At 42.7% G+C, this 27694-nt stretch overlaps 1 protein-coding gene across 2 annotated transcripts; it reads right to left on the reverse strand.

The window, feature by feature from the left end:
- Positions 1-659: 659 nt before the first annotated feature.
- Positions 660-27486, reverse strand: atn1.S (atrophin 1 S homeolog). Of its 2 annotated transcripts, none has more exons than XM_041570833.1 (10): positions 27443-27486; positions 13500-13659; positions 12748-12885; positions 10911-11021; positions 8296-9986; positions 7476-7668; positions 6091-6880; positions 4669-4812; positions 2675-2855; positions 660-2587 (listed from the first exon to the last, which is right to left on the reverse strand). In XM_041570833.1, exons 2-10 carry the CDS (start codon positions 13572-13574, stop codon positions 2554-2556), a joined length of 3357 nt encoding a protein of 1118 aa, XP_041426767.1. In that variant the 5' UTR covers positions 13575-13659; positions 27443-27486; the 3' UTR covers positions 660-2553. The 2 variants fall into 2 exon arrangements, with proteins under 2 accessions (XP_041426767.1, XP_041426766.1); XM_041570832.1 differs by lacking the exon at positions 27443-27486 and adding an exon at positions 17405-18130.
- Between the last annotated feature and the right edge of the window lie 208 nt (positions 27487-27694).

The raw sequence follows: 27694 nt of genomic DNA on the forward strand, positions 1-27694 counted from the left end.
GTCCCTAACTGCTCTGCAGGGAAACAATCATACTTATGTACAGCAGGGGGAGCCCTCACCTTACTTCCCAGCCATGCAGAACTCAAGCAGCTTTGTTTGTTTCCCTGTAGAGCAGTCGGCGACTGTGTAGAGATTTGTATTGGATTTTATTTTTGCCTCTACATCCCCAACTCCAGCTGCAGGGACAAAGATGATGGAGTCAGATTTAAACAGATAAACTGGGATTCTATTTGGAGGATTATTTTGCTGCAGCCACTGGTTCTGCAGAGTTGGAGAAAGTTTGTAATAAACAATACAAAAACGATGAAATCCACATTAGATTACATGACAACACAGGACCCAGTGCAGTCTGTATATTCTGATTATTAATCAGTCTTGTTGTATCGGCTTCTGGCAGATATTATTTGACTTGTGCTGTTTTGATCATTCATGACGATCCCTAAGCAGCCCAGGTCACACTGAGCATGTGCACAGTCACAACCCTGTGGCCAACTTTGAAAGCATAAACCATTTGTTTGATTAGGCTTGGGGTGCAGTAAGTTCATGTTTATATTTTGTATGCAGTATTTCTAGCCATATTCTATTTTAGGCTTTACTTCCCCTTTAAATTGCATTGAGAGAGTAAAAGGCTGGAAGTTACAGTCTGTACACCCTACTACTTCATCAGCTAAAGGTCCCATAATGATGCATGGTCAGTGCCACACCGAACCACACACACATTTTCACTCACATCACATGCATACACATGGACAGACACATTTTCACTCACATCACATGCATACACATGGACAGACACATTTACACTCGCATCACATGCATACACATGGACAGACACATTTACACTCACATCACATGCATACACATGGACAGACACACATTTGGAGAGTAAGCAGGGGTGGGTGGCGAGGGTGCAGTGCTGGTGCCATACAGACTTAGACACACTTTGGGGAATATACAATACAAAAGTAATCAGTGGCATCCAAGGGACAAATAGTCTGTCACAGGGCATGAGAGTGCCATCAGTTGTCTGCTGTCTCACGGGCATCCTGGGATTCCTCTCTCTCACACACAGTTTGTCACGCTTGTCCTTTGCTGTGCCCATCTTTGTGGTTGGGCTGAAGTCTTTCCACTGCCACAAGTTGTCCCAACGATGCAGGAACCTGTTGTCTCTCTCACAGTCATGTGCTTCCAGGTGGGACCGGACCCCAAAGTCACCAGTCACCAGTTCTCAGCCTTGGACTGTCTCACTGACTATAACCCTCTCTGAAAAACAGTTGCTTCTGTCCACTAAATGCCACCTCCTAGAACCTCTCTTTCTACCACTGGCTTCGGCTCGTGGCGCAGGGTCTGCCATAATGCTTTATGGGATGTCCTAGAGACCTAGTTCTAAAGTTACTGATGATTTGATTGGCTCTTACTGTCGTGACAATACAGAGCAGGGATAGACAACTGCCATCTTTTCTTTCTTAACTACAACCCCAGCATCTCACCTTTAGATAGAGCCCATTTTAGGTGCTAGTTGTTGCAGTCTATCTCCATCCACAGGGTGCCGATACCTTAAGAAATTACTGGGTGCCAGTTGGTGGCCGCAAAGTACTACTGTCATCATTTTACTACCATGAAAATAGAAGCTCTTCTATATTTGCCCCATTTAAAGGAAAGGTCTACTTAAAAATGGTTTCACAATGTGTTTCCTTTTATGTTATTTCAAACAATTTATGTTTTTGTTTTGGAGAGTTCCAGCTTGCCCTTTAAACCAAATGACAAACAGGGAGCTCAGTAGGACAGGACCCGACTAGAATAAATTAACATAAAAGCAATAAATATTTAGCCATGTGCTAAGTCAGATTTGTGGCTGCTAGGGTCACAGAACCTACAAACAGCCAGACAGCATTGCACATATAATACTCAAATCTAACTACACTGCGGGTGTCAGAACTGGAAGTGCTTTCGAATCATATAAGTTAACAAACCAATTAGGACAGTAATATCCAACTTTGAACTACAGTTCCCATCAGTCCCCTCTGTCAGCTGTTTAATTAGTGCATGTTACAGGTAGTTCTACTCATACCAGCGGACTGCACATTGGACATCCCTGGCTTGGGCACAAAAGATCAACTAATGTAGCAAGTGTTTGTCATGGAGTGTCTCCGTGTCGCCTCCTAGAGGCAGTCTTTCCCCTGCTTGTTGGCTTTAACACATTCATTTCTATTTGCTGCTGGCTAATGAAAAATCTCTGTCACTTTGGGTCCCACTGTATTCCACACTATCTCTTAATTGCAGTCTCTGTCGGCTACAGGCCCGAGATGCCAACGGGGGTCTCACAGCATGCGTCACTCTCTCTTAGGGTTTGTGTCTCTGTAATGGGGTATTTCTCTTGAATGATGTTCTGTCGAGGGTTCTCTCATTGTCCATGGAGAGCCATTCTCTATCTGTAGAACAGGCTGCCTTACACTCTGACCTATCAGCTCCGGACCCAGGACATGGTCTTATCCAGTCAGAAGCCTGCAAGCAGAGAGATGGACTCTGACCCCTGTGTGGTCCCAGCCGATATTACAGAGACTTATCTGTTTCTTTCTTCAAATGACTGTTCAAATAAGAAAAATCACAAAAATCAGATTATAGATGCAAACTCAAGGAAGGTTACAACAAGACGATTCCGAGATCCACTTACCTGTAGTAGTCCTCCTGCCCAGGAAGGGGGACCCCCTGCAAGGGATGATGCGCTTGCAGCCAGTGCTGTTGTTCCAGGGCAAGGCGTTGCAACTCAGCCGACTGGGCATGCATGGCCTGCAACTGGTGAGCAGCCGACAGAGGAGCGGAGAGTGAGGACGGCAGATCCCGGTAGGGAGAAGCTGAGTGAGAGATAAAATGTCAGTGACTGGTGAAGCCTTATTATGCTTTATATAGTGACAATACTTTAAAGATATATAAGATCGTCCCCAATAACTTTAATAATCCATATGGCCTCTTGCATTACTCTCATATTAGTTCCTACCAGTTGTTATGGAATTAGTTTGCTCTGCTTCAGCTTAATGCTCTCTCTAGTCTCCCCAATTACAGCAGTCAGGCCTCTCCAGGTAGAAGTACTGTAAATTAGCCTTAAAGGAGAACTAAACCCTAATAATTAATATGGCTAAAAATGGCATAAAGTGTCAGCTTGTCAATAGCAACAATGATCCAGGACTTCAAACTTGTCACAGGGGGTCACCATCTTGGAAAGTGTCTGTGACACTCACATGCTCAGTGGGCTCTGATTGGCTGTTGAGAAGCTAAGCTTAGGGCTCGTCACTAATTATCCAGCAGAAAATGAGCTTCCCTGGCTGTAATATAAGCTGATGCTACAGGTTTGCTGATTATTCAATTCTGATGCTAATTGCACTGGTTTCTGTGCTGCCATGTAGTAATTATCTGTATTAATTACTAATCAGCCTTATATTGTGACATTTCTATTCTATGTGTACTGTATATTGTGAGTGGCTCCCTAAGCTCAGTAAGTGACAGCAGCACAGAGCATGTGCAGTGAATCAGCAGAAAAGAAGATGGGGAGCTACTGGGGCATCTTTGGAGACACAAATCTTTACGGCTAAAGGGCTGTAGTTGCCTTGGGCTGGTACAGAAGTACAAAACAGAATGTACAACATTTCTAGCTACTTCTTTAGTTAGGCTTTAGTTCACCTTTAACATAAAAATGTTATTGTGCATGCCACGTGTCTTGTAATTAGGGATGCACCAGATCCCCTATTTGGGTTTTGGCCTAATCCCCGAATCCTTTGTGAAAGATTGGGCCGAATACCGAATTGAATTTGCACATGCAAATTAGGGAAGGGAAACATTTTAGTCAAGTGATTTCCTTTCCCACCCCTAATTTACATATACAAATTAGGATTCAGCAGAATCCAAATCCTGCTGGAAAAGGCTAAATCCTGAACTGAATCCTGAATTCGGTGCATCCCTACTGTACTTGTAAAACTATTCTTAATTTCGCCCTGAATGCAAGTGCAAAAGCACGAAGAGGAGCAAAGCTGTGCCCATTAGTACTCATTCATTCAACACTTGTGTCTGGGGCATAACTGGGTTCTACAACTCACACAGGGTTGCATCTGCTATGAACAGGCATTAAAGGACTTAGCTTCATGTTGCACCCACCAGCTTTCCCTAAATCATGTGTCTGAATGAAGCACTTAATAGGGGGAGGAAGTGGAAATGCCTTTGTGACCCCGCCTTATGGCAAATACAGGTAGCATTGTGGTCATGAGGGAAGTCTTTGCAGAGCATTCTGGAGTTCAGACCTGTGCCAATGGACAGTGTCGGGCAGGGTGCAAAAAGAAAAAAACAACTATTTTAAGCACTCTCCCCTGCACTTTAATATATTTTAGTACTTCCGATATCAATGCACAGCCAGTGATGCTACTTATGTCGAGTTACAGCTGGTACTCTACAGGCCATTCAAAAAATTGTGGTTCAACAACAGTAACACACTGAAGGTCTTGGTGTATTTGTACAGCTCTCATTTTCTGTATATAAAACCATACTCATCCACTAAACCCTATCCACTCTGGAGTAAATCCTGCCTCATTTCAGGTCCAATCCCTTATTTCCCTACATTGTACCTGAATAGACGATCTTTACCCCAAACTTATTGTTGTCTATCCCCCGTTTGCTCACCGAATATTTGCTGCCGGAGAACATCACTGTCGTGCAGGCTGTGGGGAATTAAAGGGTTTGGCAGAGCCGTAGCTGGGTATGGGATCCGTGTTAGGTGAGAACCAGATGCCAGGGGATCCATGAGGGGGTGCACAGCAGCGGCAGCTGAGGGAATAAGATAACGGAATTTGGTGAGGAAATCATGTATAAGGGGGAGGATTCACAAAAATGTCAGGAAAGAAAAATACATAAAAATAACGTTTTTGCACTGACTTATTCATAGACCAAATTCCAGTCAATCTTCAAAAAAAAAAAAACCTGTTAAAAAATCCATGTGGCTATTTTTGTGTCGTGCGTACGATGTCTCTGAGCATTATTTGCTCTTTCTACAGACATTTTACTCCAGAATGTCTTCACCACAAAGAAAATATTGGGGGAAACTGTGGATAGGTTATCTTGGCTTAAACCTGTATAGAAAAAAAATGATGGCAAATGATGCAATAACTATAAGAAAGAAAAAAATAAAGGCCAATTGAAAGTTGCTTAGAATTAGCCATTCTATAACATACTAAAAGCGAACCACCCCTTTAAGAACTGGGTACTTACCAACACTTTTGAGAATTCTCCCTATGTGTATGGGTTATGCAGAGACCCAATCAAAGCTTTCACTTACCCACTGCCCCAAAGCAATGGGCTTGCTTGATTTTATCGTTCTGACCAGTTAAAGCAAAGTCCTAGACATCGATTAGTTACAGAACTGCAACATAAACCCCCCCTACTTAAATGGATTCTGCCATGATTTATATGATGTAGTTTTTATTTCTAAATGACACTGTTTACACTGCAAATAATTCACTCTACAATATAAAATTTCATTCCTAATCCAACAAGTGTATTTTTTTAGTTGTAATATTGGTGTGTAGGTGCATCTCAGGTCATTTTGCCTGGTCATGTGATTTCAGAAAGAGCCAGCACTTTAGGATGGAACTGCTTTCTGGCAGCCTGTTGTTTCTCCTACTCAATGTAACTGAATGTGTCTCAGTGGGACCTGGATTTTACTATTGAGTGTTATTCTTAGATCTACCAGGCTCTGTTATCTTGTGTTAGGGAGCTGCTATCTGGTTACCTTCCCATTGTTGTGTTGTTAGGCTGCCGGGGGGGTGATATCACTCCAACTTGCAGTACAGCAGTAAAGAGTGACTGAAGTTTGATCAGAGCACAAGTCACATGACTGGGGGCAGCTGGGAAACTGACAATATGTCTAGCCCCATGTCAGATTTCAAAATTAAATATAAAAAAATCTGTTTGCTCTTTTGAGAAACTGATTTAACTGCAGAATTCTGCTGGAGTAATTAACTGATGTGTTTTGAATTTTTTTTCCCATGACAGTATCCCTTTAACATCTCTACCCTCATATATCAACCATACATTTGTCATGCTTACCTGCGTGGATGGCATCCTGCTGATGTAGGTGAAGGTGTGAGTGGATATGTGAGTGCTGGTGATGATGAGGAGTCACATTTAGCATCTGAAGTCTAGTTAGTGGATCTCCACTCAGTGCAGCTACTCTCTCTGCATGCTGCCGCTCTGCAGCCAGGCGCTCTGCATAGGACAGCTCCCGTCCTGCACCAGCTGATGCTCCCTGGGCAGCCCCTGGCCCTGCACCCAATGCCAGTCTTTCTCGCTCAAGTGCTTGGGCATGTGTATGTTGCCCGTGATGATAGGGGAAGGCAGGGTGCAGTCCCATCTGTGGAGGGACCCCTGCAGCTGAGGGAGGGGCCTGTGAAGGGACAAGGTGGTGTGGAGGTGGTGGTAGGGGAATGGAAGATGGGTGCAGGGATTCCAATTCTCCTGGTTTTACTTCATAGCCGGGTTTCAGCCTCTCCCGCAGCTCCCTCTCTGCTCGAGTTGGGTCACTGGCAAACACGGCCGGCAGGTTGTAGGCAAGAATAGGGTCTCCAAGGGGCAGATAAAAAGGGTGGTGTGGGGGGTGGCCTGGAGGATGAGCTCGCCCTGCTGGTGAGAGTACATGAGGACGGGCATATTCACTTAAGGTGCGCAAGGCCGGGGTGTCAGGTCCCAGGTAGGGAGGCACTGCTGCCACTGCACCAGGGGGCTCAAAGTGAGGTGGGCGAGGGGCAGCAGAGGAAGGGGAGGGTAAAGACAGGGATGGATGGTGAGAAGAAGGCGGAGGACAGAGCTGGGGACAGTCATGAGAGCGGGAATCCAGTTTCTGGGGAAAAAAAAACAGAGAGAAAGTATTATGTTAAAGCTGCAAAAGTCATCCTTAGAAATGGTGCTTAGCGATATCATCATTCATCATTGGGGATGGGTGGTTTCAAAATTATAATAATGAACGTGCCACCTGCTTACATTACAGTTCCATGGAAAGCTCTCGACTTGCAACCTTGTGCCTTTATATAGTCACAAAACTCCATCCAGTTTCAGGAAAGCCCTACCCCTTTTTCTTATCCACAAACCAAGCTGCCTTTTATATGTGGTCAGTCATTCTAATGGTGAGAGTATAGACAAAGAAATAAATATAAGAGTACATATAACTTTGTACAGTCATATGGCTGCAGGAACTTCAAATTATACTTTCAGGAGGACACACTCCAAGAAACAGGATTGAAGTATATTTGAATCTATTTTCTATTTGCTCAGTAGTTTCTAAGTCAAGGAGAACCAACAGCATCATCAGGGATCATGGAAACTGCAGCATCTGATAGCAGACCCCATGTATACGGAGAAAGAGATCCTTATGAGTTCCAGTGAGCAGGGGCAGGTATGTGAAGCAAATGAAAGAACTTTAGAGGAGTTTGTCATACCGTGTTTCTCTCCAGCTCACGTTCCCTCTCTCTTTCTCTGTCTCGCTCTTCCCGTGCCCTCTGCTCGCTCTCCCTCCGAGCTCTTTCTATCTGCTCGGACCTCTTCTTGGAGAGTTTGGAGCCTTCCAGGGGCACAAAGTAAAGGTCGGTGCGACAGCACGAGTTGTACCCCCGATCAAGGTGCTTGTTAAACCTGGGTGAGGAAGAAGTGCGTCACAGAGAATAATGAGAGAGAATTTGAACATGTATTAAAGCAATTCATCAAACACTAGAACCTCAATAAAGTATTGTGATTTCCCCTAATCAATATATATATATATATATATATATATATATATATATATATATATATATATATATATATATATATATATATATATATATCATCATCAGGCCCCATCCACTTACCCATCATTCTATGTTCTGTATTACATGGCAGAATAGGTCAGTGAAAACAATACATGGTTATGAGCAACGGTGCATATACTGTATATTAGTTGTTACTGGTTCTAGTTCTCATAATATTCCACGGGGCTGCTGCATCTGTTTGTTCACAGACCTGAATTTCCCCCTCATGCCCCTTGATAGCGCCACCCACTTGCCCATTATTCTGTCTGCATGTGTTACATATATCTAGATCAGTAGTAAAGCAACACGCATATTAGGAAGTACTCATTTAACAACTTGATAAGTGCTTCTTCCCTTACACTGGAAATAAGGTGTTGATTTGTGTGTCTGATGCCCAAGTCTACTTTATCCATATATCTCCAGTCTGCTCCCTCGTCCCTGATACATGGTGCATAAAATCACTGTTAAATACCTGGCAGATTGACTGGCATGACTTGGTGTATCCACAAGTTTGGGGGGAGGTGAGGGACTGCTAAGAGGAGGAACTGGGCTCTCTCCTTCACCTTCAATCTCTTCAGGGGGTTCTTGCTTTATCTGAAAAGGAGCAGGTGCTGGCGGTGGAGGAATAGGTGGAGGGGCAGGAGCTGTTGCTGGGGGACATGTCTCCTTGAATCCCTGGGAAGGAGGAGGAGGTGTGGAGGGTGGAAAAGATCCTGGCTTATAAGGTGGTGGAGGTGCAGTTTTATAAGGGGGAGCAGCTGGAGGTGCCCCTTTGAAGCCCTGAAAGGGATAGTTAGCATATGTCTGAGAACTTGGGGGGTACTGGCACATTGATGCTGAAGAATGAGGCTGGTAAATAGGTTGGTTAGGTGGGTTTGAGGGCTCCACTGGCGCAGGATATGCCATGCTCCCACCTGACGAAGAGGATTGAGGAAGGAGATGAGGGGTGTTTGTAGGTGCAGGCGACTGTCCTCTTGCACTTCCTCCTGCTGAAGATGTCAATTGGGTATTGTTCTGAGAGGAAGGATTTGGAGAAATAATTCCACCTGGTAAGATGTGAGATGGTTGGTGGCCTGACTGAGGTGTACTCCCTGTATTCAAATTGCTCTGTGGGGTAGGTGAGCGCCCTCTAATTGGTAGAATATGAGGGTGATGGACATTATTTGGAGGGTGGTTAGGAGACTGTCCTCTAGTGCCTGTTGCCCCTCCATGAGAATGGAGAACACTGATTTGGGAGGCTGGAGACTGAATTCCACCAGTAGTGGGGTGAGGATGAGGTGGATGATTATTTAGCGGGGATTGAGCCCTTGTGCCTCCATGGTGCGGGGGTGGAAATCCTGCAGCGATATTCTGCCCACCACCTGCTGCTTGTCCATTTTGGGGGGGTGGCTGTGGATACGAAGGCCCTGCTCCTCCACGCCCATAGTTTAAACCACTCTGTCCCCAGGAAGAATGAGAGGGTGGCTGTGGTTGATTATACTTGCTTTGTGTCGGGTATGGGTGAGGGTAACTGGATGGGTACTGCCCAGGGTAAGGGGGATAACGAAGTGAATTAGATGTAGGCGGAAGTGGCTGCCCAACCTTTTCTCCCACTTGAGACTGAAGTCCAGGTGAAGCATTTAGAGGGCGAAGAGCCGGGGGTGGAGGCAAATTGTGAGATACATGGGGATAAGATGCAGAGGAGGAACAACTGTTAGGTGCAGAAGCTGGGGCTGTAGGTGAGCCTAATGGCCTGGGGGAGCCTAGTCCTGCTATTGGAGTTGTAGGAGGTGGCTTGATCTGGGCAGGCTGAGGAGGCCCAGCTTTGACTAGTCCACCATTACTTGGATATAGTTGTGGAAGATGCGTTGGTTGGTAAGTTCGTGGTGCCTGGGGCTCAATCTGAGTAGTTGGCTGTGGAGCTTGAGAAGGGGGTGGTAGAACTGTGGGCTCAGGAACAGGTGAGGGAGAAGGTCGTTGGGGAGAGGAGCCTCGGTACAGAGAAGGGAAAGATTTTGGGGATGGAACAGAGGATGCATCACTTTCACTATCTCCGCTGTGTAGGCTTGGGGAAGTGCTGCGGTTATCCTGGTCAATGTCACATGGGTCACTGCCACCATCCTCATTGCCACTCTGACAATCGAGGCTTTCTTCATCTGGGGGAGGACGCGGGACCTCAGGAGACTAGAAACAGTGAGAATAGTGAGTGAGAATATCTTTATTGTAATAAAGTCCAAAGAAAATTACGTTTTATGGTTTAGGAGGAGCTTAGTGTGATTGAGACCAAGGCGAAAAAATTGTCAGCCAACTAAAAAACTGAACAGATCCATTCTTATAGCACAGTCAACAAACAAGCAGATGCTTCCCCGACTTGTCCACCCACATGCTGCGCCAACTTCTAACCTGCTAGATATAGTTCAGGAAGGCCCTCAGGAGACCCTGACCCCTGGAGGTACCTAACAGTTTAAAAGTCCGACAAGCTGTAGAATGAACTCAGACTACAATATCCTTTTAGAAGAACTAACTTAAGCACATAGTTAGCTTGTAAGACGACTTAGACGAGGACAAGGTCAGGGCCATTTTTACTTCCACCCATGTGCGTCTTAAGGCCCCTGCTCAGGCCAAGTTACACGCTCATACCCAACCCAATCTCTGTCAGCTTCCCCCTGATCCATCAAATCACATCCACCAAAATCTGCACTACTAACCTTTATACCACCATCCCACATCCTTGTGTCACCCCTGGTATTTTTTTGGATGAGTCTAAGCTGACTCATATTGAGAAGAAAGTCTATCCATACTGAAAAGCATCTGACATGGAGGCACCCATATGCAATAAACAAATACACCAGATACTAAAGCAGGAATGTATTTTATGCAAATAGATTTAGAAACAGTGGTGTTTGTGCTACAAATATTTATAGCAACATCACAACAGTTCCCTTTAACTGTGGCCTGTTAAAAAGAAATTATTCGGAAAGTTAGTGATATATATATAATGCTTACGTTACAGTTGCTGAGGAAAGTTACTGAACATGTGATTGTTTGGCTTTAATAAGAAACGCCTGTGTCAGTTTTAAATCGGATTTAGCAAAATTAAATTCTCACCTCCATCTTGGCTTTCTTCTGGGTTTTCCCGGCCTCCCCCTCGCTCTCAGAGGAATCCTTTACTCGCTCCCGCTTGCTGTTTTTTGGGACAGAATCGTCCATTCTTCCCTTCTAGGGTAAACAGGAGAAATAAATAACAAATGAGCTCATTTTGGTACCAGTCCTACCATGTAATCTCAAACCAGACCTGACCCTTTGGGCCATTGTACAAAACCTGACAGTGGGCATCTCTTGTCTGTTTAAAAACCAAAAGACACAATAACCCCAACAGTAGTTTTAGATAAAGGGCATTCAAGTGCTTCTGAGGGGCAGAAAGTCCATATATTGTATAACTTTGGTAGAGTACTGTTGTAAAGACAAATGTTAAACAGCAACTAGAGCAACTACAAGCATTATTGGTGATATGGTGCAGTTTAACAACAGCCTTCCTTTCTTGGCACAGGACCCTTTGGCTTTGGCTCCAGTTGGTTAGTCAGGATTACAGCTCAACTGAGGACACAGAATAACTTTGCACGGTTCCCTAGTTTAGGTGTATGTTTGCTGAGTAAACATTTAATTTGAGCTAAAGAATCTCTGGCAGCTTGTTACGTTACCTTTGCATTCTGCACCCCAACATCCCCTTGGCAACCATGTTTAACTGTTTAATTCCAGGAGCTCTAGATCCATCAGTCATGCTGGATAGCTGTGCTTGACCATCCAACAGGCTAGAGCAGTGATTCCCAACCAGTGGTTTGTGAGCAACATGTTTCTTACCAATCCCTTGGATGTTGCTCCCAGTGGCCTCAAAGCAGGAGCTTATTTTTGAATTCCTGGCTTGGAGGCAAGATTTAGTTGTATAAAAACCAGGTGCACTGCCCAGCAGACCCTCCTGTAGGCTGTCAGTCCACATAGGGGCTACTAAATAGCCAATCTCCGCCCTTATTTGGCACCACCAGGAACCTTTTCATGCTTGTGTCGCACCCCAACTCTATTAACATTTAAATGTGGCTCACGGGTAAAAAAAAAGGTTGCGGATATCTGGGCTGCATTGGTACTCCAGTCATGTATTTTCCAGCATGACTAAAAGTCAACTATTTTGTCAGTGTAATCTTTCCTTAATAGAGTTATAACAATACAATCATCCAGTCTACTACCCCCTCATATATAGACATTTATATCATCTGTATCTGCACTGCTGAGCTATTGCACTTAATATATTTTCTATTTCTTTAATTAAGGAGCATGTAAGTGCAACATGAAATGGCTGTCCAATCACCTGATTACCTATTGGCTCACAGCCAATCCAGTCTAAGGCAAAGCAGCCAAATCAGACTACAGTGCTTTTACCAATTAGTCTGGTTTGTGGTTATATGATATTTTGACTATTTTGATCAGGCGTCAGTTTGTTCCCTGAGCAGAGTTTAGGGACATTGTCCCAATAACTATGGCCTTGTTTATATGGGCACAAAAATTTGCGTTCACATCTGTGCAGAAAGCAATTGTGCATGTGCAATGTCTGTGCTTATGCCTTTGGACTTTTTTTTTGTATCTTATATTATTGATTTTTCCAGAAAAGAAAAATAAAACATTCCATGCTTGAGTTACATTGCAAATGAACATTGTATTATGCCTTTGCACCTATTAATTTGGAGAGAAAGACAGCACTGTTGGTGTACATGCACATTTTTATTTCCCAGTGCCTTTGCCTTGCTTTAGTAAGACCCATGCAGCGTGTGCATGCAAGTTGTATGCAACTGGTAGCTGGAAGATAAGAATTCTGGAAAAACCACACTGAATTGTGGGAAAAAAAACATGTCCCTGTGTGTTGAACCTGCAGTAACAGAGCCAGTTCTCTCACCTTTGCACTCGGCCGCCCCTTCTCACTCTTGCTGTCACTGCTTGAGGTGCTGATGGCACCTGGGGAGGCTCTCCCCCTTGCTCTGCGCTCTTCCCTTGGGCCCGCACTCTCCTTTTTCCTTCCACTTCTCATCGACATCTTATTGGGGAGAGGAATATGGATATTAAGAAACACTAAAAACATGCGCACACACATATATCTATCTCTACGACCTTCTTTATGGATGAACAGGGAACGCATCTGAAATTGGGCAAGTCCCCAACCCTTTTTACCAGGAGCTCATTCAGTTGAGAATAAACAATACCTGAACTTCCAGAAATAAATATTTTTTTTCCCCCCAGACAAACCTGATTCCTCAGACTAATATAAAAGCCTGATAGTCTGCCACTGACTCGTGGGCACCGTTTCCCCACCCCATTTAGTCTGGCGGAGTCCTTCACACAGGGAGGATGGATTCTGGGATTTATGTCCCTCTGCAGCGAATCTATATAACGCCGTCCTAGGGAAGCAGAGGGACCTCAAGGCCTAGAATCCATCACTTCAACATAGAACAAGGTGAGGTTGGTATAGAACAGGAATATATATATAAAATTAGATATATTTACATATTACATTCACTAGATAAATAGACAGCATGTATTTAGTTTACTACTGGAAACACACAAACATCTTATATATATATATATATATATATATATATATATATATATATATATATATATATATATATCTTGCAATGTTTTTCCACTCACTGAGTCTTTGTTCTGACGAGTTTTCATATTGCAGGGAGCAGAGGCCCCATTTCCCCTGCAGGCATCTGAGAACATAAACTCCCCCACTATCCCTCACTGCACTGGCTGAGTGGGGGACGCCACGCTGGTCCCAGCTCCGAAATATCCAGTCGCAGGAATCCTATGGGAGAACAGAAACATTCAGGAATTATTTACTGGCGATTCTCTCACTCCCAGAGTTCCCTTTTTTTTAAAAAAAAAAAAAAAAAAGAAATTGGCTTTTGGTGCCGCTGCCATTATAAAATATTTTCAGTTTGAAATATTTTAAAACTGTTGCCGAGTTTTTTTTTTTTCCATCGCTTTCTAAAGGTGCTTTCACACTGGAGTCTGAATATGCATCTACTGAAATGCATAAAACTTGTAGATTTTGTTTATATGTTTTATTATAGCAAACAGGGACATTTTTATATATACATTTAATATGTTTAATATGTTTTATTATAGCAAGGACATTTTGGCAAGTTTAAATCTCTGTGTTAATATGCTTTAAACATGTGTCAAGCTAAAAAAAAAAAAAAGTAGCTGTTGCATTAGAGCAAAGACCATCTATAGTCTAAAACGCAGATCTGCTCACTCATGGGTACAGCCAGCAAGAACTATATGGAATTAATTAGTTCATTTTACTTTGGTGCAGTCAAACCTCTGTCTCAAATACATAGAAAATTTCTATGTGTAAGTGCACTTACAGTATATCAATCAATTGTTCATTTATCCCACTATGGGCTCAGAATTCTGCAGTGTTGTAAAAATGGGGTTTAACATAGGATCTATGCAGCCACTGGGACAGAATGCTCTGTTATACAGATAGCTAGAATCTCAGCTGCCATAAAGCAGGACAGGACTGCTGCTTACAATGGGGATCAGATAGGATCTGTGCAGCCACTGGGACAGAATGCTCTGTTATACAGATAGCTAGAATCTCAGCTGCCATAAAGCAGGGCAGGACTGCTGCTTACAATGGGGATCAGATAGGATCTGTGCAGCCACTGGGACAGAATGTTCTGTTATACAGATAGCTAGAATCTCAGCTGCCATAAAGCAGGGCAGGACTGCTGCTTACAATGGGGATCAGATAGGATCTGTGCAGCCACTGGGACAGAATGTTCTGTTATACAGATAGCTAGAATCTCAGCTGCCATAAAGCAGGGCAGGACTGCTGCTTACAATGGGGATCAGATAGGATCTGTGCAGCCACTGGGACAGAATGTTCTGTTATACAGATAGCTAGAATCTCAGCTGCCATAAAGCAGGGCAGGACTGCTGCTATGATCGGGGTGGTCGGAAAATTTTGATCGGGATCCTTTGAAGGGACCCAAACATCGGCCATTGTTAGTGCTGACTCATCAGATACAGGTAGAATTCTATTGTTTCTGTCTGTATATCTGATGACTCAGCTGCAACAGTTAGGGAACATTTATCAAAAGCGAATTTTTTTGAACTCTAATAAATTGAAATTGAAGTGCTGAAGCGGCAAACAGACCCAAAGTCACCAAAACAGGCGAAATTGAAGTCCTGAATCGGCAAAAGTACCCAAAGTGACGAAAACAGACGAAATTTAAGTCCTGAAGCGGCAAAAAGACCCAAAGTCACGAAAACAGCCTGAAATTGAAGTGGCGAAAAGAACAAAGTCACGAAAACAGCCGATATTGAAGTCCTGAAGCGGCAAAAAGACCCAAAGTCACAAAAGGAGGCAAAGTCCTGAAGCCATGAGTTCAATTCTACTGAACACCAATTTTATTTTTATTTTTTTTAATCCCCTGGCCACCAATGTATTATTTTAATATTCTATAGGCCCCTGGCGCCAATGTTTTTTTTAAAAAATATTCTTTGGGGCCCCAATTTGTTTTTAACTTGTAAGGGGGGCCCTGGCGCCAATGGTTTTTTTTTTTTTTAACTTGTAGGAGGCCCTGACCACCAATTTTTAAAAAAGCTTTTAAGGGGGGCCCTGGCACCACAGTTTTTTTAACTTATAAGGGGGCCCTGACTATCAATAGCTTTTGAGTGTGTGGGTTACCTTTTTTAGCACTGATGTCTGTGTGGTCTTTTAAATGTTGTGTGGAGTGGGTGGGGCACAGGGGGCCCCAAAAATGTTGTTGTACGGGGCCCTGTGATTTCTAATGGCGGCCCTGCAGTTTCAATGGTTGCCATTGCTTTAACTGTAGTCACATTGGCTACCATGTGCAACACAATTGAAAGCAAAACCGTCTTGTCGTGACAAGAGCCGAGCCGAGCCGAGGAAGGGGATGATCCAAAACAAATCAGCAATTGACATGCCAATCTGCGTGCGGATTTCATGGGTGTCCAATAAAGGCGGCAGCTCTACAGCCCCAATGTAAAACCTGGCGTCTAATAGCTATGAATGATGAAATGTTGAAGACTCCCACCCACTCCCGGGAAGAAGTCTTCCTCTATTAGCATGTGGAGAGAGGAATGGCAACCAGATGTTACTGAACTACAACCCTCAGCAACCCCACTGACAGGGCCCCGGCTGCCTGCTGTGCTGGAGTCCCAGCAATTGTTTGAAGCTGCACTTATACAGCCTTCAGTGTTTTCTTGGGAAGGAAGGGGGTAACTCACAAACGAGGCGTTGACCACGTTAGTTAAAAAGTGAAATATATTTTTTTATTCCTCACCAACTACTACATCAACAGCCTGTATGTAAAGAACTATTTCATGTTAATTTAGGGTTGCCACCTGTCCGGTTTTAACACCTGGTTCAAAATACCTGCACGGGGACCCGTACAACAACATTTTTGGGGCACCCTAGGCCCCGTCCACCGCAGGTCCAGCCCACTCCACACCACAGTTAAAAGACCACACAGACATTAGCACTAAAAGCTACCCCCCCCACCCACTATTTATAAAAAGCAATTGATGGTCAGGTCCCCCTTATAAGTTAAAAAAAACATTGACGCAAGGGCCCCCCTTACAATTTAATTAAAAAAAATTGGGGCCCCAGAGACTATTTTTAAAAAAAACTTTGGCGCTAGGGCCCCCCCTCACAATTTAATAAAAAAAATTGGGGCCCCAGAGAATATTTTTTTTAAAAAAACATTGGCACCAGAGCCCCCTTACAATTTAAAAAAAAATTGGGGCCCAAAAGAATATTTTTTATAAAAAACCTTGGTGGCAGGGGATTATAAAAAACAAACAAAAAAAACACACACATTGGTGTTCAGTAAAATTGAACTTGTGGCTTCAGTTCTTTAACTTCACCTCCTTTCTGACTTTGGGTCATTTTGCCGCTTCAGGACTTCAATTTTGGCTTTTTCTGGACTTTGGATCTTTTTGCCACTTCACGACTTCAATTTCGGCTGTTTTTGTGACTTCGGTTCATTTCACCGCTTCAAGACTTCAATTTCTGCTGTTTTCGTGACTTTGGGTCTTTTTGCCGCTTCAGGACTTCAATTTGGACTGTTTTCGTGACTTCGGGTCTTTTCGCCGCTTCAGGACTTCAATTTTGGCTGTTTTCGTGACTTAGGGTCTTTTTGCCACTTCAGGACTTCAATTTCGTCTGTTTTCGGGCCTTCAGTTCTTTTGCCCGCTATCAAGGGGGGCCCGGCTCTTTCGAAAAGTGTAGTACAGCCGGGCCCCCCTTCAGGCCTGGTACAGTTGTACCCCCTGTGCCCCCCTGATGGGGGCCCTGGGTGGCTATCCCCTGCTTCCTGAGTGATTCTAAGGCTGCCACGTCACTGGCCCACCCCCTTTCCATCACTGGCCTGCCCCCTTGCATCATCAGCCCCGCCTCTGATGTCAATGGTGCCGCCTCCTGTCTGGACTACAAGATAAGAAAAGGTGGGAACCCTATATTAATTAAGCCGACCAAAAAAATATCTAGCCACTTCCAACTCAGTCTGGCGATTCACCTCTATTTCTGAGGAGCTGATAGAGTTCGGCTATATCCCAGTAACCATGGTGTTTCGACAGGCCTTCTAAATTGCAGCATTTAATTGTATTTTTTGATTTTGGATCAGAGTTCGGCCTGAGCCCACCTGCATGTGTGGAAATTGGCCGGTATGAGGCACTGTGCTCACACACAAACCAAAGGCGCACAATACATGCTAGATAACATCAGCCAATGAATGGCCAGAGGTGGGTCCTATACTTCCACTTCCTGTTAAAGACTCTGCATTTTTTCCTGTCAGGAAAGGAGCATAACAAAATGGTGCATAAGAGATATTAAAAAAAAAACTATTTACAGACAAATAAATGCCCATTTGATTCCTGCACCAAAGTATACAAAAATACATTGTTTTACACTATTAAACTTCATTTCTTCCCTCCAGCTTATCTTTACTTCACCTCTGTGAATAACCCCCTAAATCACCCCAATAAAACAGAGATTGGACAATACCACTAAACTCATAGCAACCAAGAGAAAACACAGGCACAATCAATCTCTTTTATCAAAAGAGCAACATAACTATAACGGGGAAAAAGCATATATTAAAAATCCACTGATTGTCATTGGTTCATGGTTACTGCCATTGTTTTAATGTCAGTCAATAACAATCAAAGAGAGCAGCCATGTTTCGCAATCTGCAAAAAAGGAGGGTAGTGGGAGCACTCTAAGGCTAAGTAAAAATATATTTAAATGGAAGTGCTACTGATCTGGCCAAATTCACTACAAACGAAGAGAAAAAGAAGGGGGGATTGATCAATGCACATTCCCTGGTCCAATGTGCATTGATCAATCCCCCTTCATTTTGATCACCAGCGGGATGCCACTCGGAGCGCTTAGTTTTCGAAGTGCCCGAAGTTTCCTCGTAAAACAACGGGAAAGCATTTAGGGGAGATTAGTCGCCAGAAGAAAGGAAATTTGTCGAAGAATCATAGCGTGTCACCACCCTAAAAAGAGGTCCTATGTGCACACAGGGAGGGTTATCATGTATGTGCATTGTGTTCACAAAGTGTTTGCACAGAGAGTAAAGGAGATCTCTTTACATACAATGGGGAAGGGATTTTTCTTGCCCACTTTATGCAGGGCGGCATTTTTACCTGTGTCGCACAGTGGCATGACTAGAGTGCATTGGGTCCCCCTGCCAAAAAGTCTTCAGAGGGCCCAGCGCACTCTGATCCTCATCCACCCGCCCACTTCCCGCCCACACTCCGCCCTATGCCGACGCAATCTGCCTCCCCGCTGCGCCAAACAGCACCATACAGAGACAAAGATGCCCATGTTCTAACTCTCAAGGGCACTCCACATCATTGTGTTAGAGAGGAGAAGTTAACTTTTAATATGACATAGAATGGTCAATTCTAAGCAACTCTTCAATTGGTCTTCCCTATTTTTTTTTTTTTTATATAGTTTTTGAATTATTTGCCTTCTTCTGACACTTCCCAGTTTTCAAATGGGGGTTAAAATGTTATTGCTACGTTTTATTATTCATCTTTCTGTTCAGGCTTTCTACTATTTATATTCCAGTCTCTTACTCAAATCAGTGCATGGTTGCTAGGACAAATTTGACCCTAGCAACCAGAGTACTGAAATTGCAAACTGGAGAGCTGCTGTATAAAAAAACGAAAAAACTACAAATAATAAAAAATGAAAACCATGCGCCTGTCCTGATTGTGAGCAAGTTTAAATGAGAACATGCAACATGTGATTACACTAAGTCACTCTAGTGCCTTCTATAAGATTACCACCAGCCCTGCAACCTTGGATCCCATAGAGCTTTCTATTCCTCTACTGGATCTCTGCATTATGTGCAGATAGTACAGGAATGGGATCCGTTAACCCGTTAACCAGAAAGCTCCAGAGTACGGAATGGCTGTCTCCCATAGACTTCATTATGATGAAATAATCAAAATCTCTGTAATAATAAAACAGTAGCTTGATCCAAACTAAGATATAATTAATTCAGTTTATTTAATGTTTACATGATTTGCTAGTAGACTTAGGGGCCGATTCATCAAGGGTCGAATATCGAGGGTTAATTAACCCTTGATATTCGACTAGGAACTAAAATCCTTCGACTTCGAATATCGAAGTCGAAGGATTTAGCGCAGATAGTACGATCGTACGATCAAAAAAACTTAGGAAAGCCTATGGGGACCTTCCCCATAGGCTAACATTGACTTCGGTAGCTTTTACTGCCGAACTAGGGGGTCGAATTTTTTTTTAAAGAGACAGTACTTCGACTATCGAATGGTCGAATAGTTGAACGATTTTTCCTTCGATAGTCGTAGTCGAAGGTCGAAGTAGCCCATTCGATGGTCGAAGTAGCCCAAAAAAAACTTCGAAATTCAAAGCTTTTTACCTTCGAATCCTTCACTCGAAGTTAATGAATCGGGCCCTTAAGGTATAAAGATCCAAATTACGGAAAGATCCGTTAACTGAAAAACCCCAGGTCCCGAGCATTCTGGATAACAGGTACCATACCTGTATCCCCTTAGGGCAATGGGCTTTAAACTTCAGTTTAAAGGAGTAGGGGATGCTAAAACGAAGTAAGCTTTATCAGAAAGGTCTACACAAGTAAACCCTCAAAGTAATGCTGCTCTGAATCCGCTGTCAAAAGAAACAGCACATTTCTTTCCTTCTATTGTGTACTCATGGGCTTCTGTATTAGACTTCCTGTTTTCAGCTTAAACCTCCAGGGCTATGGCTTGAGCATGCTCAGTTTGCTCCTCTCTCCCTCCCCTGTAATCTGAGCACAGAGCTATGAGTGAGCAGGGAGAGACTCACCATTTGGCAGGGTCCTCCGTAGCTCATAGCAAGGTTACACATATGAAAACATTGTTATGAGTTCAAATAATATCTAGGACAGAACAAAAGAGCAAACAAGCTTTTCACCTAAATCTTTCCTTAACATAACCCTCAGGTTGAGCCCCATCTAAGGCTCAGAGTCCCAGCACTAGGGGGGCAGCCCTATGGCATTATGGATGGTCATGTTCCAGCCTGACAATGGCATTTACTTCTGCGTTGTGAATCTGCCCTCACCTTACATCATCCTCCTTTCCTAAAGAGTAGTCCACTGTGCCAAAGGTTGTCTCATGAGGGTACAGATCTGCCATTGCATTAAAGGGCGTGTAAAAATACACACCGGAGCCATGTGCAAACACACTCTGCAAGGGATTGTAAAACCAACCGGAAAAGCCAGAATATTAGCTACTGTGTGTTTGGCATGTATCTTGAGATGTGCGGTTTACTACAATGATGTGACACTATTAATTATGGCTAATACCACTGCACAGTCAGATTGGCCAAGGGATGAGCTAGCAGTAAAGCCGTCAATATGCAACAGCAAATATCCCGAGCAGATGCAATTGGCTGCTCATATCTGGAATGCAGCCAGCCAATCGCTTTTAGGTGGTTCACCTGGATGTACCCATTGGCTAAAATAACCCATTATTTTACCTAAAATACATGCCATTCCTGTGTGAAAAAAAATCATCGCGGGGCAGTTCTAGATAAACCACTTGCTACTTCGCTTGGCCTTATTTTTAATTACAGAATCCTGGAAATGCAAATAAAAATGGCTTCCCCAACAAGCTACAAAACCAGCACATAACTCCTGTCAAGAAGTGGAAAGTGATTCAAGTGCCTATCCATTTCCAAATGCCATGTCTTGACTTATCTAAAGTGCACTGCATAGTTAGAGCCATTCTATACCCTTAAAATACCCGTGTGATAACCTCTGCCCTTCTGTGTGCAATTGGGACATTACAAGTCAGTGAGGTCAATGGATGGAAAGGCGAATCTGCATATGTTGGTAACTCCACTTTTATAGGACCGAGGAAATAATTATATGGGGTGATAAATATACACAGAACACTGAAAAATATGTAATGGCAAGAACTTAAATATTACTTAAGGCAATGATCAGTAAAATAATTTGAAAAGTAAACATTTCCATTGATTTCTCTACAGAAACAATATTTATTTATAGCTGATCTGGGCCACAAAAGGTGCCTGCCACCCCCAGTTCAACAGACTGGTACCAGAGACCAGAGGCCTTCAGATTTTTTTGGATTCAAGGCCTCCATTGTGGGCCAGGGATTGTTCGGGACCCTGCTAAACTCAGAACAAGGTATATTTATATGATTATATTGTGGTTACATCCAAGAGGTTCACTTCTATATGTACTCTAACTAGCCTTGGGTTTAGCCCCTAAAACCCTATTTGGAGTCACACCTACTTTATAATAATCTCTTGATTGTTTGTTCCCTTCCATCTACCATATTATTTCTCCTAACACTGCACTCACCTCAGTCTGGTTTTCACCCATCTTCTGTTTGATAATCCTAAAGGACAATTCTCCAAAAAAAAATCCTCCATGACCTCAGCTTCTCTGTGATGTCCCACTCTCATTTTATTCATGTTTATCTCATGAACCCTCTGTTGGGGCCCCTCATTGCTCAGACCCTGGACCCGTCCACTACTCTCCCCACTATAAGGAGCAAACTCATCAGCACCTCTAAATTCGAGTAGCACCTTAATTCTAATGATACTCAATTCTATTTCTCCTGCCCAGATCTTTCCTTCTCCGTCACATGTGAAACATCCATCTCTCTCTCTACTATATCCTATGGAATATCCTCTTACTTCACCCACATAATACGATACCCCCACCCTGTTTTTTTAACTATAAAATCTGAATTTTTGTCGTGGAAAAAAAAACTTGAATTTTTCCAGATTTATTAAACCCCAAAGATGGAAAAAGTCAGAATGTGAAAATCCAACAACTCAGACCTGCCAAGGTTGTATACAAGTTAGGGATCCACCGAATCCAGGATTTGGTTTGGGATTTGTCCAGGATTCGGATTCAGCTGTATCCTTCTGACCGGCCCGAACCAAATCCTAATTTGCATATGCAAATTAGGGGCAGGGAGGGAAATTGCGTGATTTTTTGTCATAAAATAAGGAAGTAAAAAATGTTTTCCCCTTCCCACCCCTAATTTGCATATGCAAATTAGTATTTGGATTCAGTTAGATATTCGGCATAATCTTCCACAAAGGATTTGGGGGTTCAACCGATTCCAAGATAGTGGATTCGGTGCATCCCTAATATAAGTCAATGGGAGAGGTCCCTATCCTATTTGGACGTTTATGTGGTCTGTGCTGGAATTAGCCTGAAAATTCAACTATTTTGGACTTTTCGGGCAAAAATGTTAAAAATTCTGGCTTTTTCGGGAAAAAGTCAGAAAACTTGATACAATTTAGATTTTCGCTAAATTTTTTCATGTTTGTCCCCGATCCGAATAAATTGTGATTTTTTTAATAATAAATAAGGTCCAATCGTGGATTCTAGTTTGGTCTGACTTTTTTCATTAAAATAATCAGGAAAAATTCGTACTTTGATAAACAAGGCTCTAAATAATAGATTAATTAATTGCTAATAAATACAGGCATGGGCCCTGTTATCCAGAATGCTCTGAACCTGGGGTTTTTCAGGATAACAGTTTTTCCGTAATTTGGATCTTCCTGGAACCCGTTATCCAGAAAGCTCCAAATTACAGAAAGACCGTCTCCCATAGACTCCATTATAATAAAAAAAAACAAAATTTTTAAAAATTGATTTTCATTTTCTGTGTAATACTAAAACAGTAGCTTGTACTTGATCCCAACTAAGATATAATTCCTTATTGGAAGCAGAATCAGCTTATTGGATTTATTTAATCTTTATATGATTTTCTAGTAGACTTAAGGTATGAAGACCCAAATTATTGAATGATCCATTATACGGAAAACCCCAGGTCCCGAGCATTCTGGATAACAAGTCCCACACCGGTATACATTAAGGGGTACATTTACTAAGGGTTGAAGTGAATTCAAAGTGAATTTTCATATTCAAAAACTTCGAATTTCGAAGTAATCGAATAGGCCAAAATTAGATTTGAATTGAAAAAACTCTGAATATTCGACCATTCGAAAATCGAAGTACTGTCTCTTTAAAAAACTTCCAAATTGACACTTCACAACCTTAAACTTGCCGAATTGCTATGTTAGCCTATGGGGACCTCCATGAACCTATAGCCAATATTTGTTTTTAGAAGTCAAAGTCAAAATGGTTCGATTGATCGGAAAAAATCGTTCGAATCGAACGGATTCGAACAATTTATTCGATCGAATGAACCATTTGAAGTTGACCGAAAACTGCTAAATTTAATCAAAAAAAAACTTTGACTATCGAATTTTTTCAATTCGATGGTCAAATTTCAAAGTTTTAGCACTTCAAAATTCGACCCTTAGCAAATGTGCCCCTATATGTATATATTAGGGATGCACCAAATCAACTATTTTGGGATTTCTCTGAATCCCAAATCCTTTGTGAAGATGCAAGTGAAAACTTGAACTAAATCAGAACCCTAATTTACATATGCAAATTAGGGCTACGTGCGCAGTTACATTTTTTCCACTTCCTTGTTTGTGTAACGACCGGTGATTCTAAGGATTCTGTTCAGCCAGGCGCATGGATTTGACCGAATCCGAATCCTGCTGAAAAAGGTTGAAATTCCGGTTGAATCCTGAACAGAATCTTGTATTCGTTGCACCCTTATAATAAATATATATACACATAGTATTTTTATATAACAGTATAGAAAGTCAGCAAACAAGTTTTTGCAGTATTATCCAAACCTGGGGCGTAACTACAGAGGAAGCAGACCCAGCGGCTGCAGGGGGGCTCAGGAGTTATAGGGGGCCCCATGAGGCCCTAATTTATGAGTAATTTTAGTACATATTGGTAAAACAGGACAAACTCTGGATATTTTGGGGACCCTAAAATGATTTTGCTGTGGGGCCCAGTAACATCTAGTTACGCCACTGATCCAAACCCATTATCCAGAAAGCTCCAAATTACGGGAAGGCCGTCTCCTATAGAGTCCATTTTATCCATATTTTAAAAAAATTATTTCCTTTTTCTGTATAATAATAAAACAGTAGATTGTACTTGATCCCAACTAAGATATAATTATTTCTTATTGGAGGCAAAACCAGTCTATTGGGTTTATTTCATGTTTACATGATTTTCTAGTAGACTTAAGATATGAAGATCCACAGTATTTTTCTATAACAGTATAGAAAGTCAGCAAACAAGTTGTGGTTTCTGCACTATTATCCAAACCCATTATCCAGAAAGCTCTGAATTACGCGAAGGCCGTCTCTCATAGACTCCATTTTATCCAAAATTTAAAAAACTATTTCCTTTTTCTGTGTAATAATAAAACAGTAGCTTGTACTTGATCCCAACTAAGATATAATTAATCCTTATTGGAGCAAAACCAGCCTATTGGGTTTATTTAATGTTTACATGATTTTCTAGTAGCCCTAAGGTGTGAAGATCCAAATTACAAAAAGATCCATTATCCGGAAAACCCCAGATCCAGAGCTTTCTGGATAACAGGTCCCTGTACTTCATTAGAAGTCAAGTTTGCTGCTTATACTGGACAGCCATCCACTAGACAACTAAAATCAGGATCTTGTGATCATTCTGAGCCTGGGCCCGTGTTTGGCCTGCTTTAGCCAACTATAGGGCAACTTCTGGCCACCCTGCCCATAGCATTTTCCCCACTGAGAATACAGGGTTCAGAAGCCCAAATTATTGTAAATCCTAATGAATTTCTTGCCTGAAAATGTGCAGAGTCGCCGGGTGCCGCTGCCTTTAGTCTGAGCATGCTGAAACATTATTCTTTGATACAGGTATGGGATCTGTTATTCGGAAACCAATTATTCAGAAAGCTCTGAATTACAGAAAGGCCTTCTCGCATAGGGGTAGATTTATCAAAGAGTTACGTTAGAGACCTCCACAGTCCGCAGAGTGAAAATCCGAATGGAGAGAGGCGGTATTTCACTCTGCGGACTGTGGAGATCTCTAACTTCACTCTTAGATAAATCCACTCCCGTAGACTCCATTTTATCCAAATAATCCAAATTTTAAAAAAAAGATATAATTAATCCTAACTGGATGCTAAACGGCCTTTTGGGTTTATTTCAGGTTTACATAATTTTCTAGTAAAGTTAAGGTATGAAGATCCAAATTATGGAAAGATCCGCTAACCTGAAAACCCCAGGTCCCGAGCATTCTGGATAACGGGTCCCATACCTGTAATAGCACAACTCCCCTCCACAATAGAGAAACAGCAGAAACAACAAAAAAAATAATCCTGGAAACCCAAATAGCAAAGAGAACCCCCAAAACAGCTTCATGGCACCCCCACAATATCCCAATACCCATACCTGCCCCAATGATACACCCTTGTGCCTTCCAGATGCAGAGGGCTACAACTTGCAACATCCCTGGAGTTGTTGATGCTGGGAGTTGTAGTTTAAATGACAGCGTATATATTAATTTACATTAGTGGTTAAACCCACGTTTCTGTCAATAAGGTCCAGCACATAAAGTGCAAGCTCCACAGGTCAGAGATCACAAACAAGAAAATGCATCATTATCAGCCCTTCCCCATATAACCAACATTGAAGTGCAAGCTCCACAGGTTAGAGATCACAAACAAGAAAATGCATCATAATCAGCCCTTCCCCATATAACCAACATTGAAGTGCAAGCTCCACAGGTTAGAGATCATGAAAAACAAAAATGCATCATTATCAGCCCTTCCCCATATAACCAACATTGAAGTGCTGCAAGCTCCACAGGTTAGAGATCATAATAAAGAAAATGCATCATAATCAGAACTTCCCCATATAACCAACATTGAAGTGCAAGCTCCACGGGTTAGAGATCATGAAAAACAAAAATGCATCATTATCAGCCCTTCCCCATATAACCAACATTGAAGTGCAAGCTCTACAGGTTAGAGATCATAAAAAAGAAAATGCATCATCATTATCAGCCCTTCCCCATATAAACAACATTGAAGTGCAAGCTCCACAGGTTAGAGATCATAAAAAAGAAAATGCATCATCATTATCAGCCCTTCTCCATATAACCAACATTGAAGTGCAAGCTCCACAGGTTAGAGATCACAAAAAACAAATCGCATCACCATTATCAGCCCTTCCCCCTAGAGCAACATTGAAGTGCAAGCTCCACAGGTTAGAGATCACAAAAAGAAAATGCATCATCATCACCCTTCTCATCAACAACATTGAAGTGCAAAGCTACATCTCATACAGGATCCGGCGACGCTCCACATACTCCGTCAGCATCACCATGACTCGAAGACTTACATTACGCCAGCGGCCCATCCTATCAAAACTACCACCTCTCACTCAATGGCGAGCACAACACAATCTCAGTTAACGCTTCACAGATAATCACTGCACTAGATCCATTCATCCTCACACTCCATCAACTCTGCAGATATGCAGTATATAAGCGGAGCGATCACACTCAACAAATATATAAGTCCTCTACATTACATTAATACCGCCACGTTCCGGGACGCATATGTATCATCATCAGGCCCTTCCCACTACAAACAACATTTGAGTGCAAGTCTCACGGGTTTAGAGATCACAAAAAACAAAATCCATCATCATTATCAGCCTTCCCCATATAATCCACATTAGAAGTCGCAAGCACATTCATCACTTTCAGACAACATCTCAGTGATGCCACTCTGCTCCTCTCCGCCCTGCATCACACTCTCTATCTCCATGTTTACAAGCGTATCACTTTCACACGTCCAGAGATACAATATCCTATATCATACTAATACTATATAATTCGACTGCATTCATCTATCACGGTGCCCTTACCCCACATCTACTAGCAACAATAACGATGATATGTGCCACTAACGCATCTCTCCGCAGCACTCTTTGTGCGGTTCCATTTGTGTTTGGTGGGCCAGGAGGGAGGGCTGTGAGTGTACAAGTGTGAGTACATGTGTTACAGTGAGTGTCAGTTGTTCCCTGGCTGGCAGCGAGCTGGAAGTGGTGTGTCGTGCTGTGACATTGTTAGAGGAGAAGAGCAGCAGGACACGCAGGTATGTCAACCCACCTCACAACAACAACAAAGATCGTTGGAGAGACGAGAGAATTCCGTGCTGAGAGGAAGTCTTCCCCGTTCCATGAGAGGCAAGCGGAGAGACCGTTCACAGTCCGGGGCCGAGGACGGATGACGGAATGGAAGCCGGAAAGCGGAGATCAGGAGAGGGGGGGACAGGAGGAGCGGTGGAAGCGGCTGTACAGACGAGCACACACACTACAAGGGGGAAATACGATATATTTTTTTTCTTTTTCTCTTTTTTTT

Source organism: Xenopus laevis, chromosome 7S, assembly GCF_017654675.1.
Source record: "Xenopus laevis strain J_2021 chromosome 7S, Xenopus_laevis_v10.1, whole genome shotgun sequence".
Taxonomy (NCBI): Eukaryota; Metazoa; Chordata; class Amphibia; order Anura; family Pipidae; genus Xenopus; species Xenopus laevis.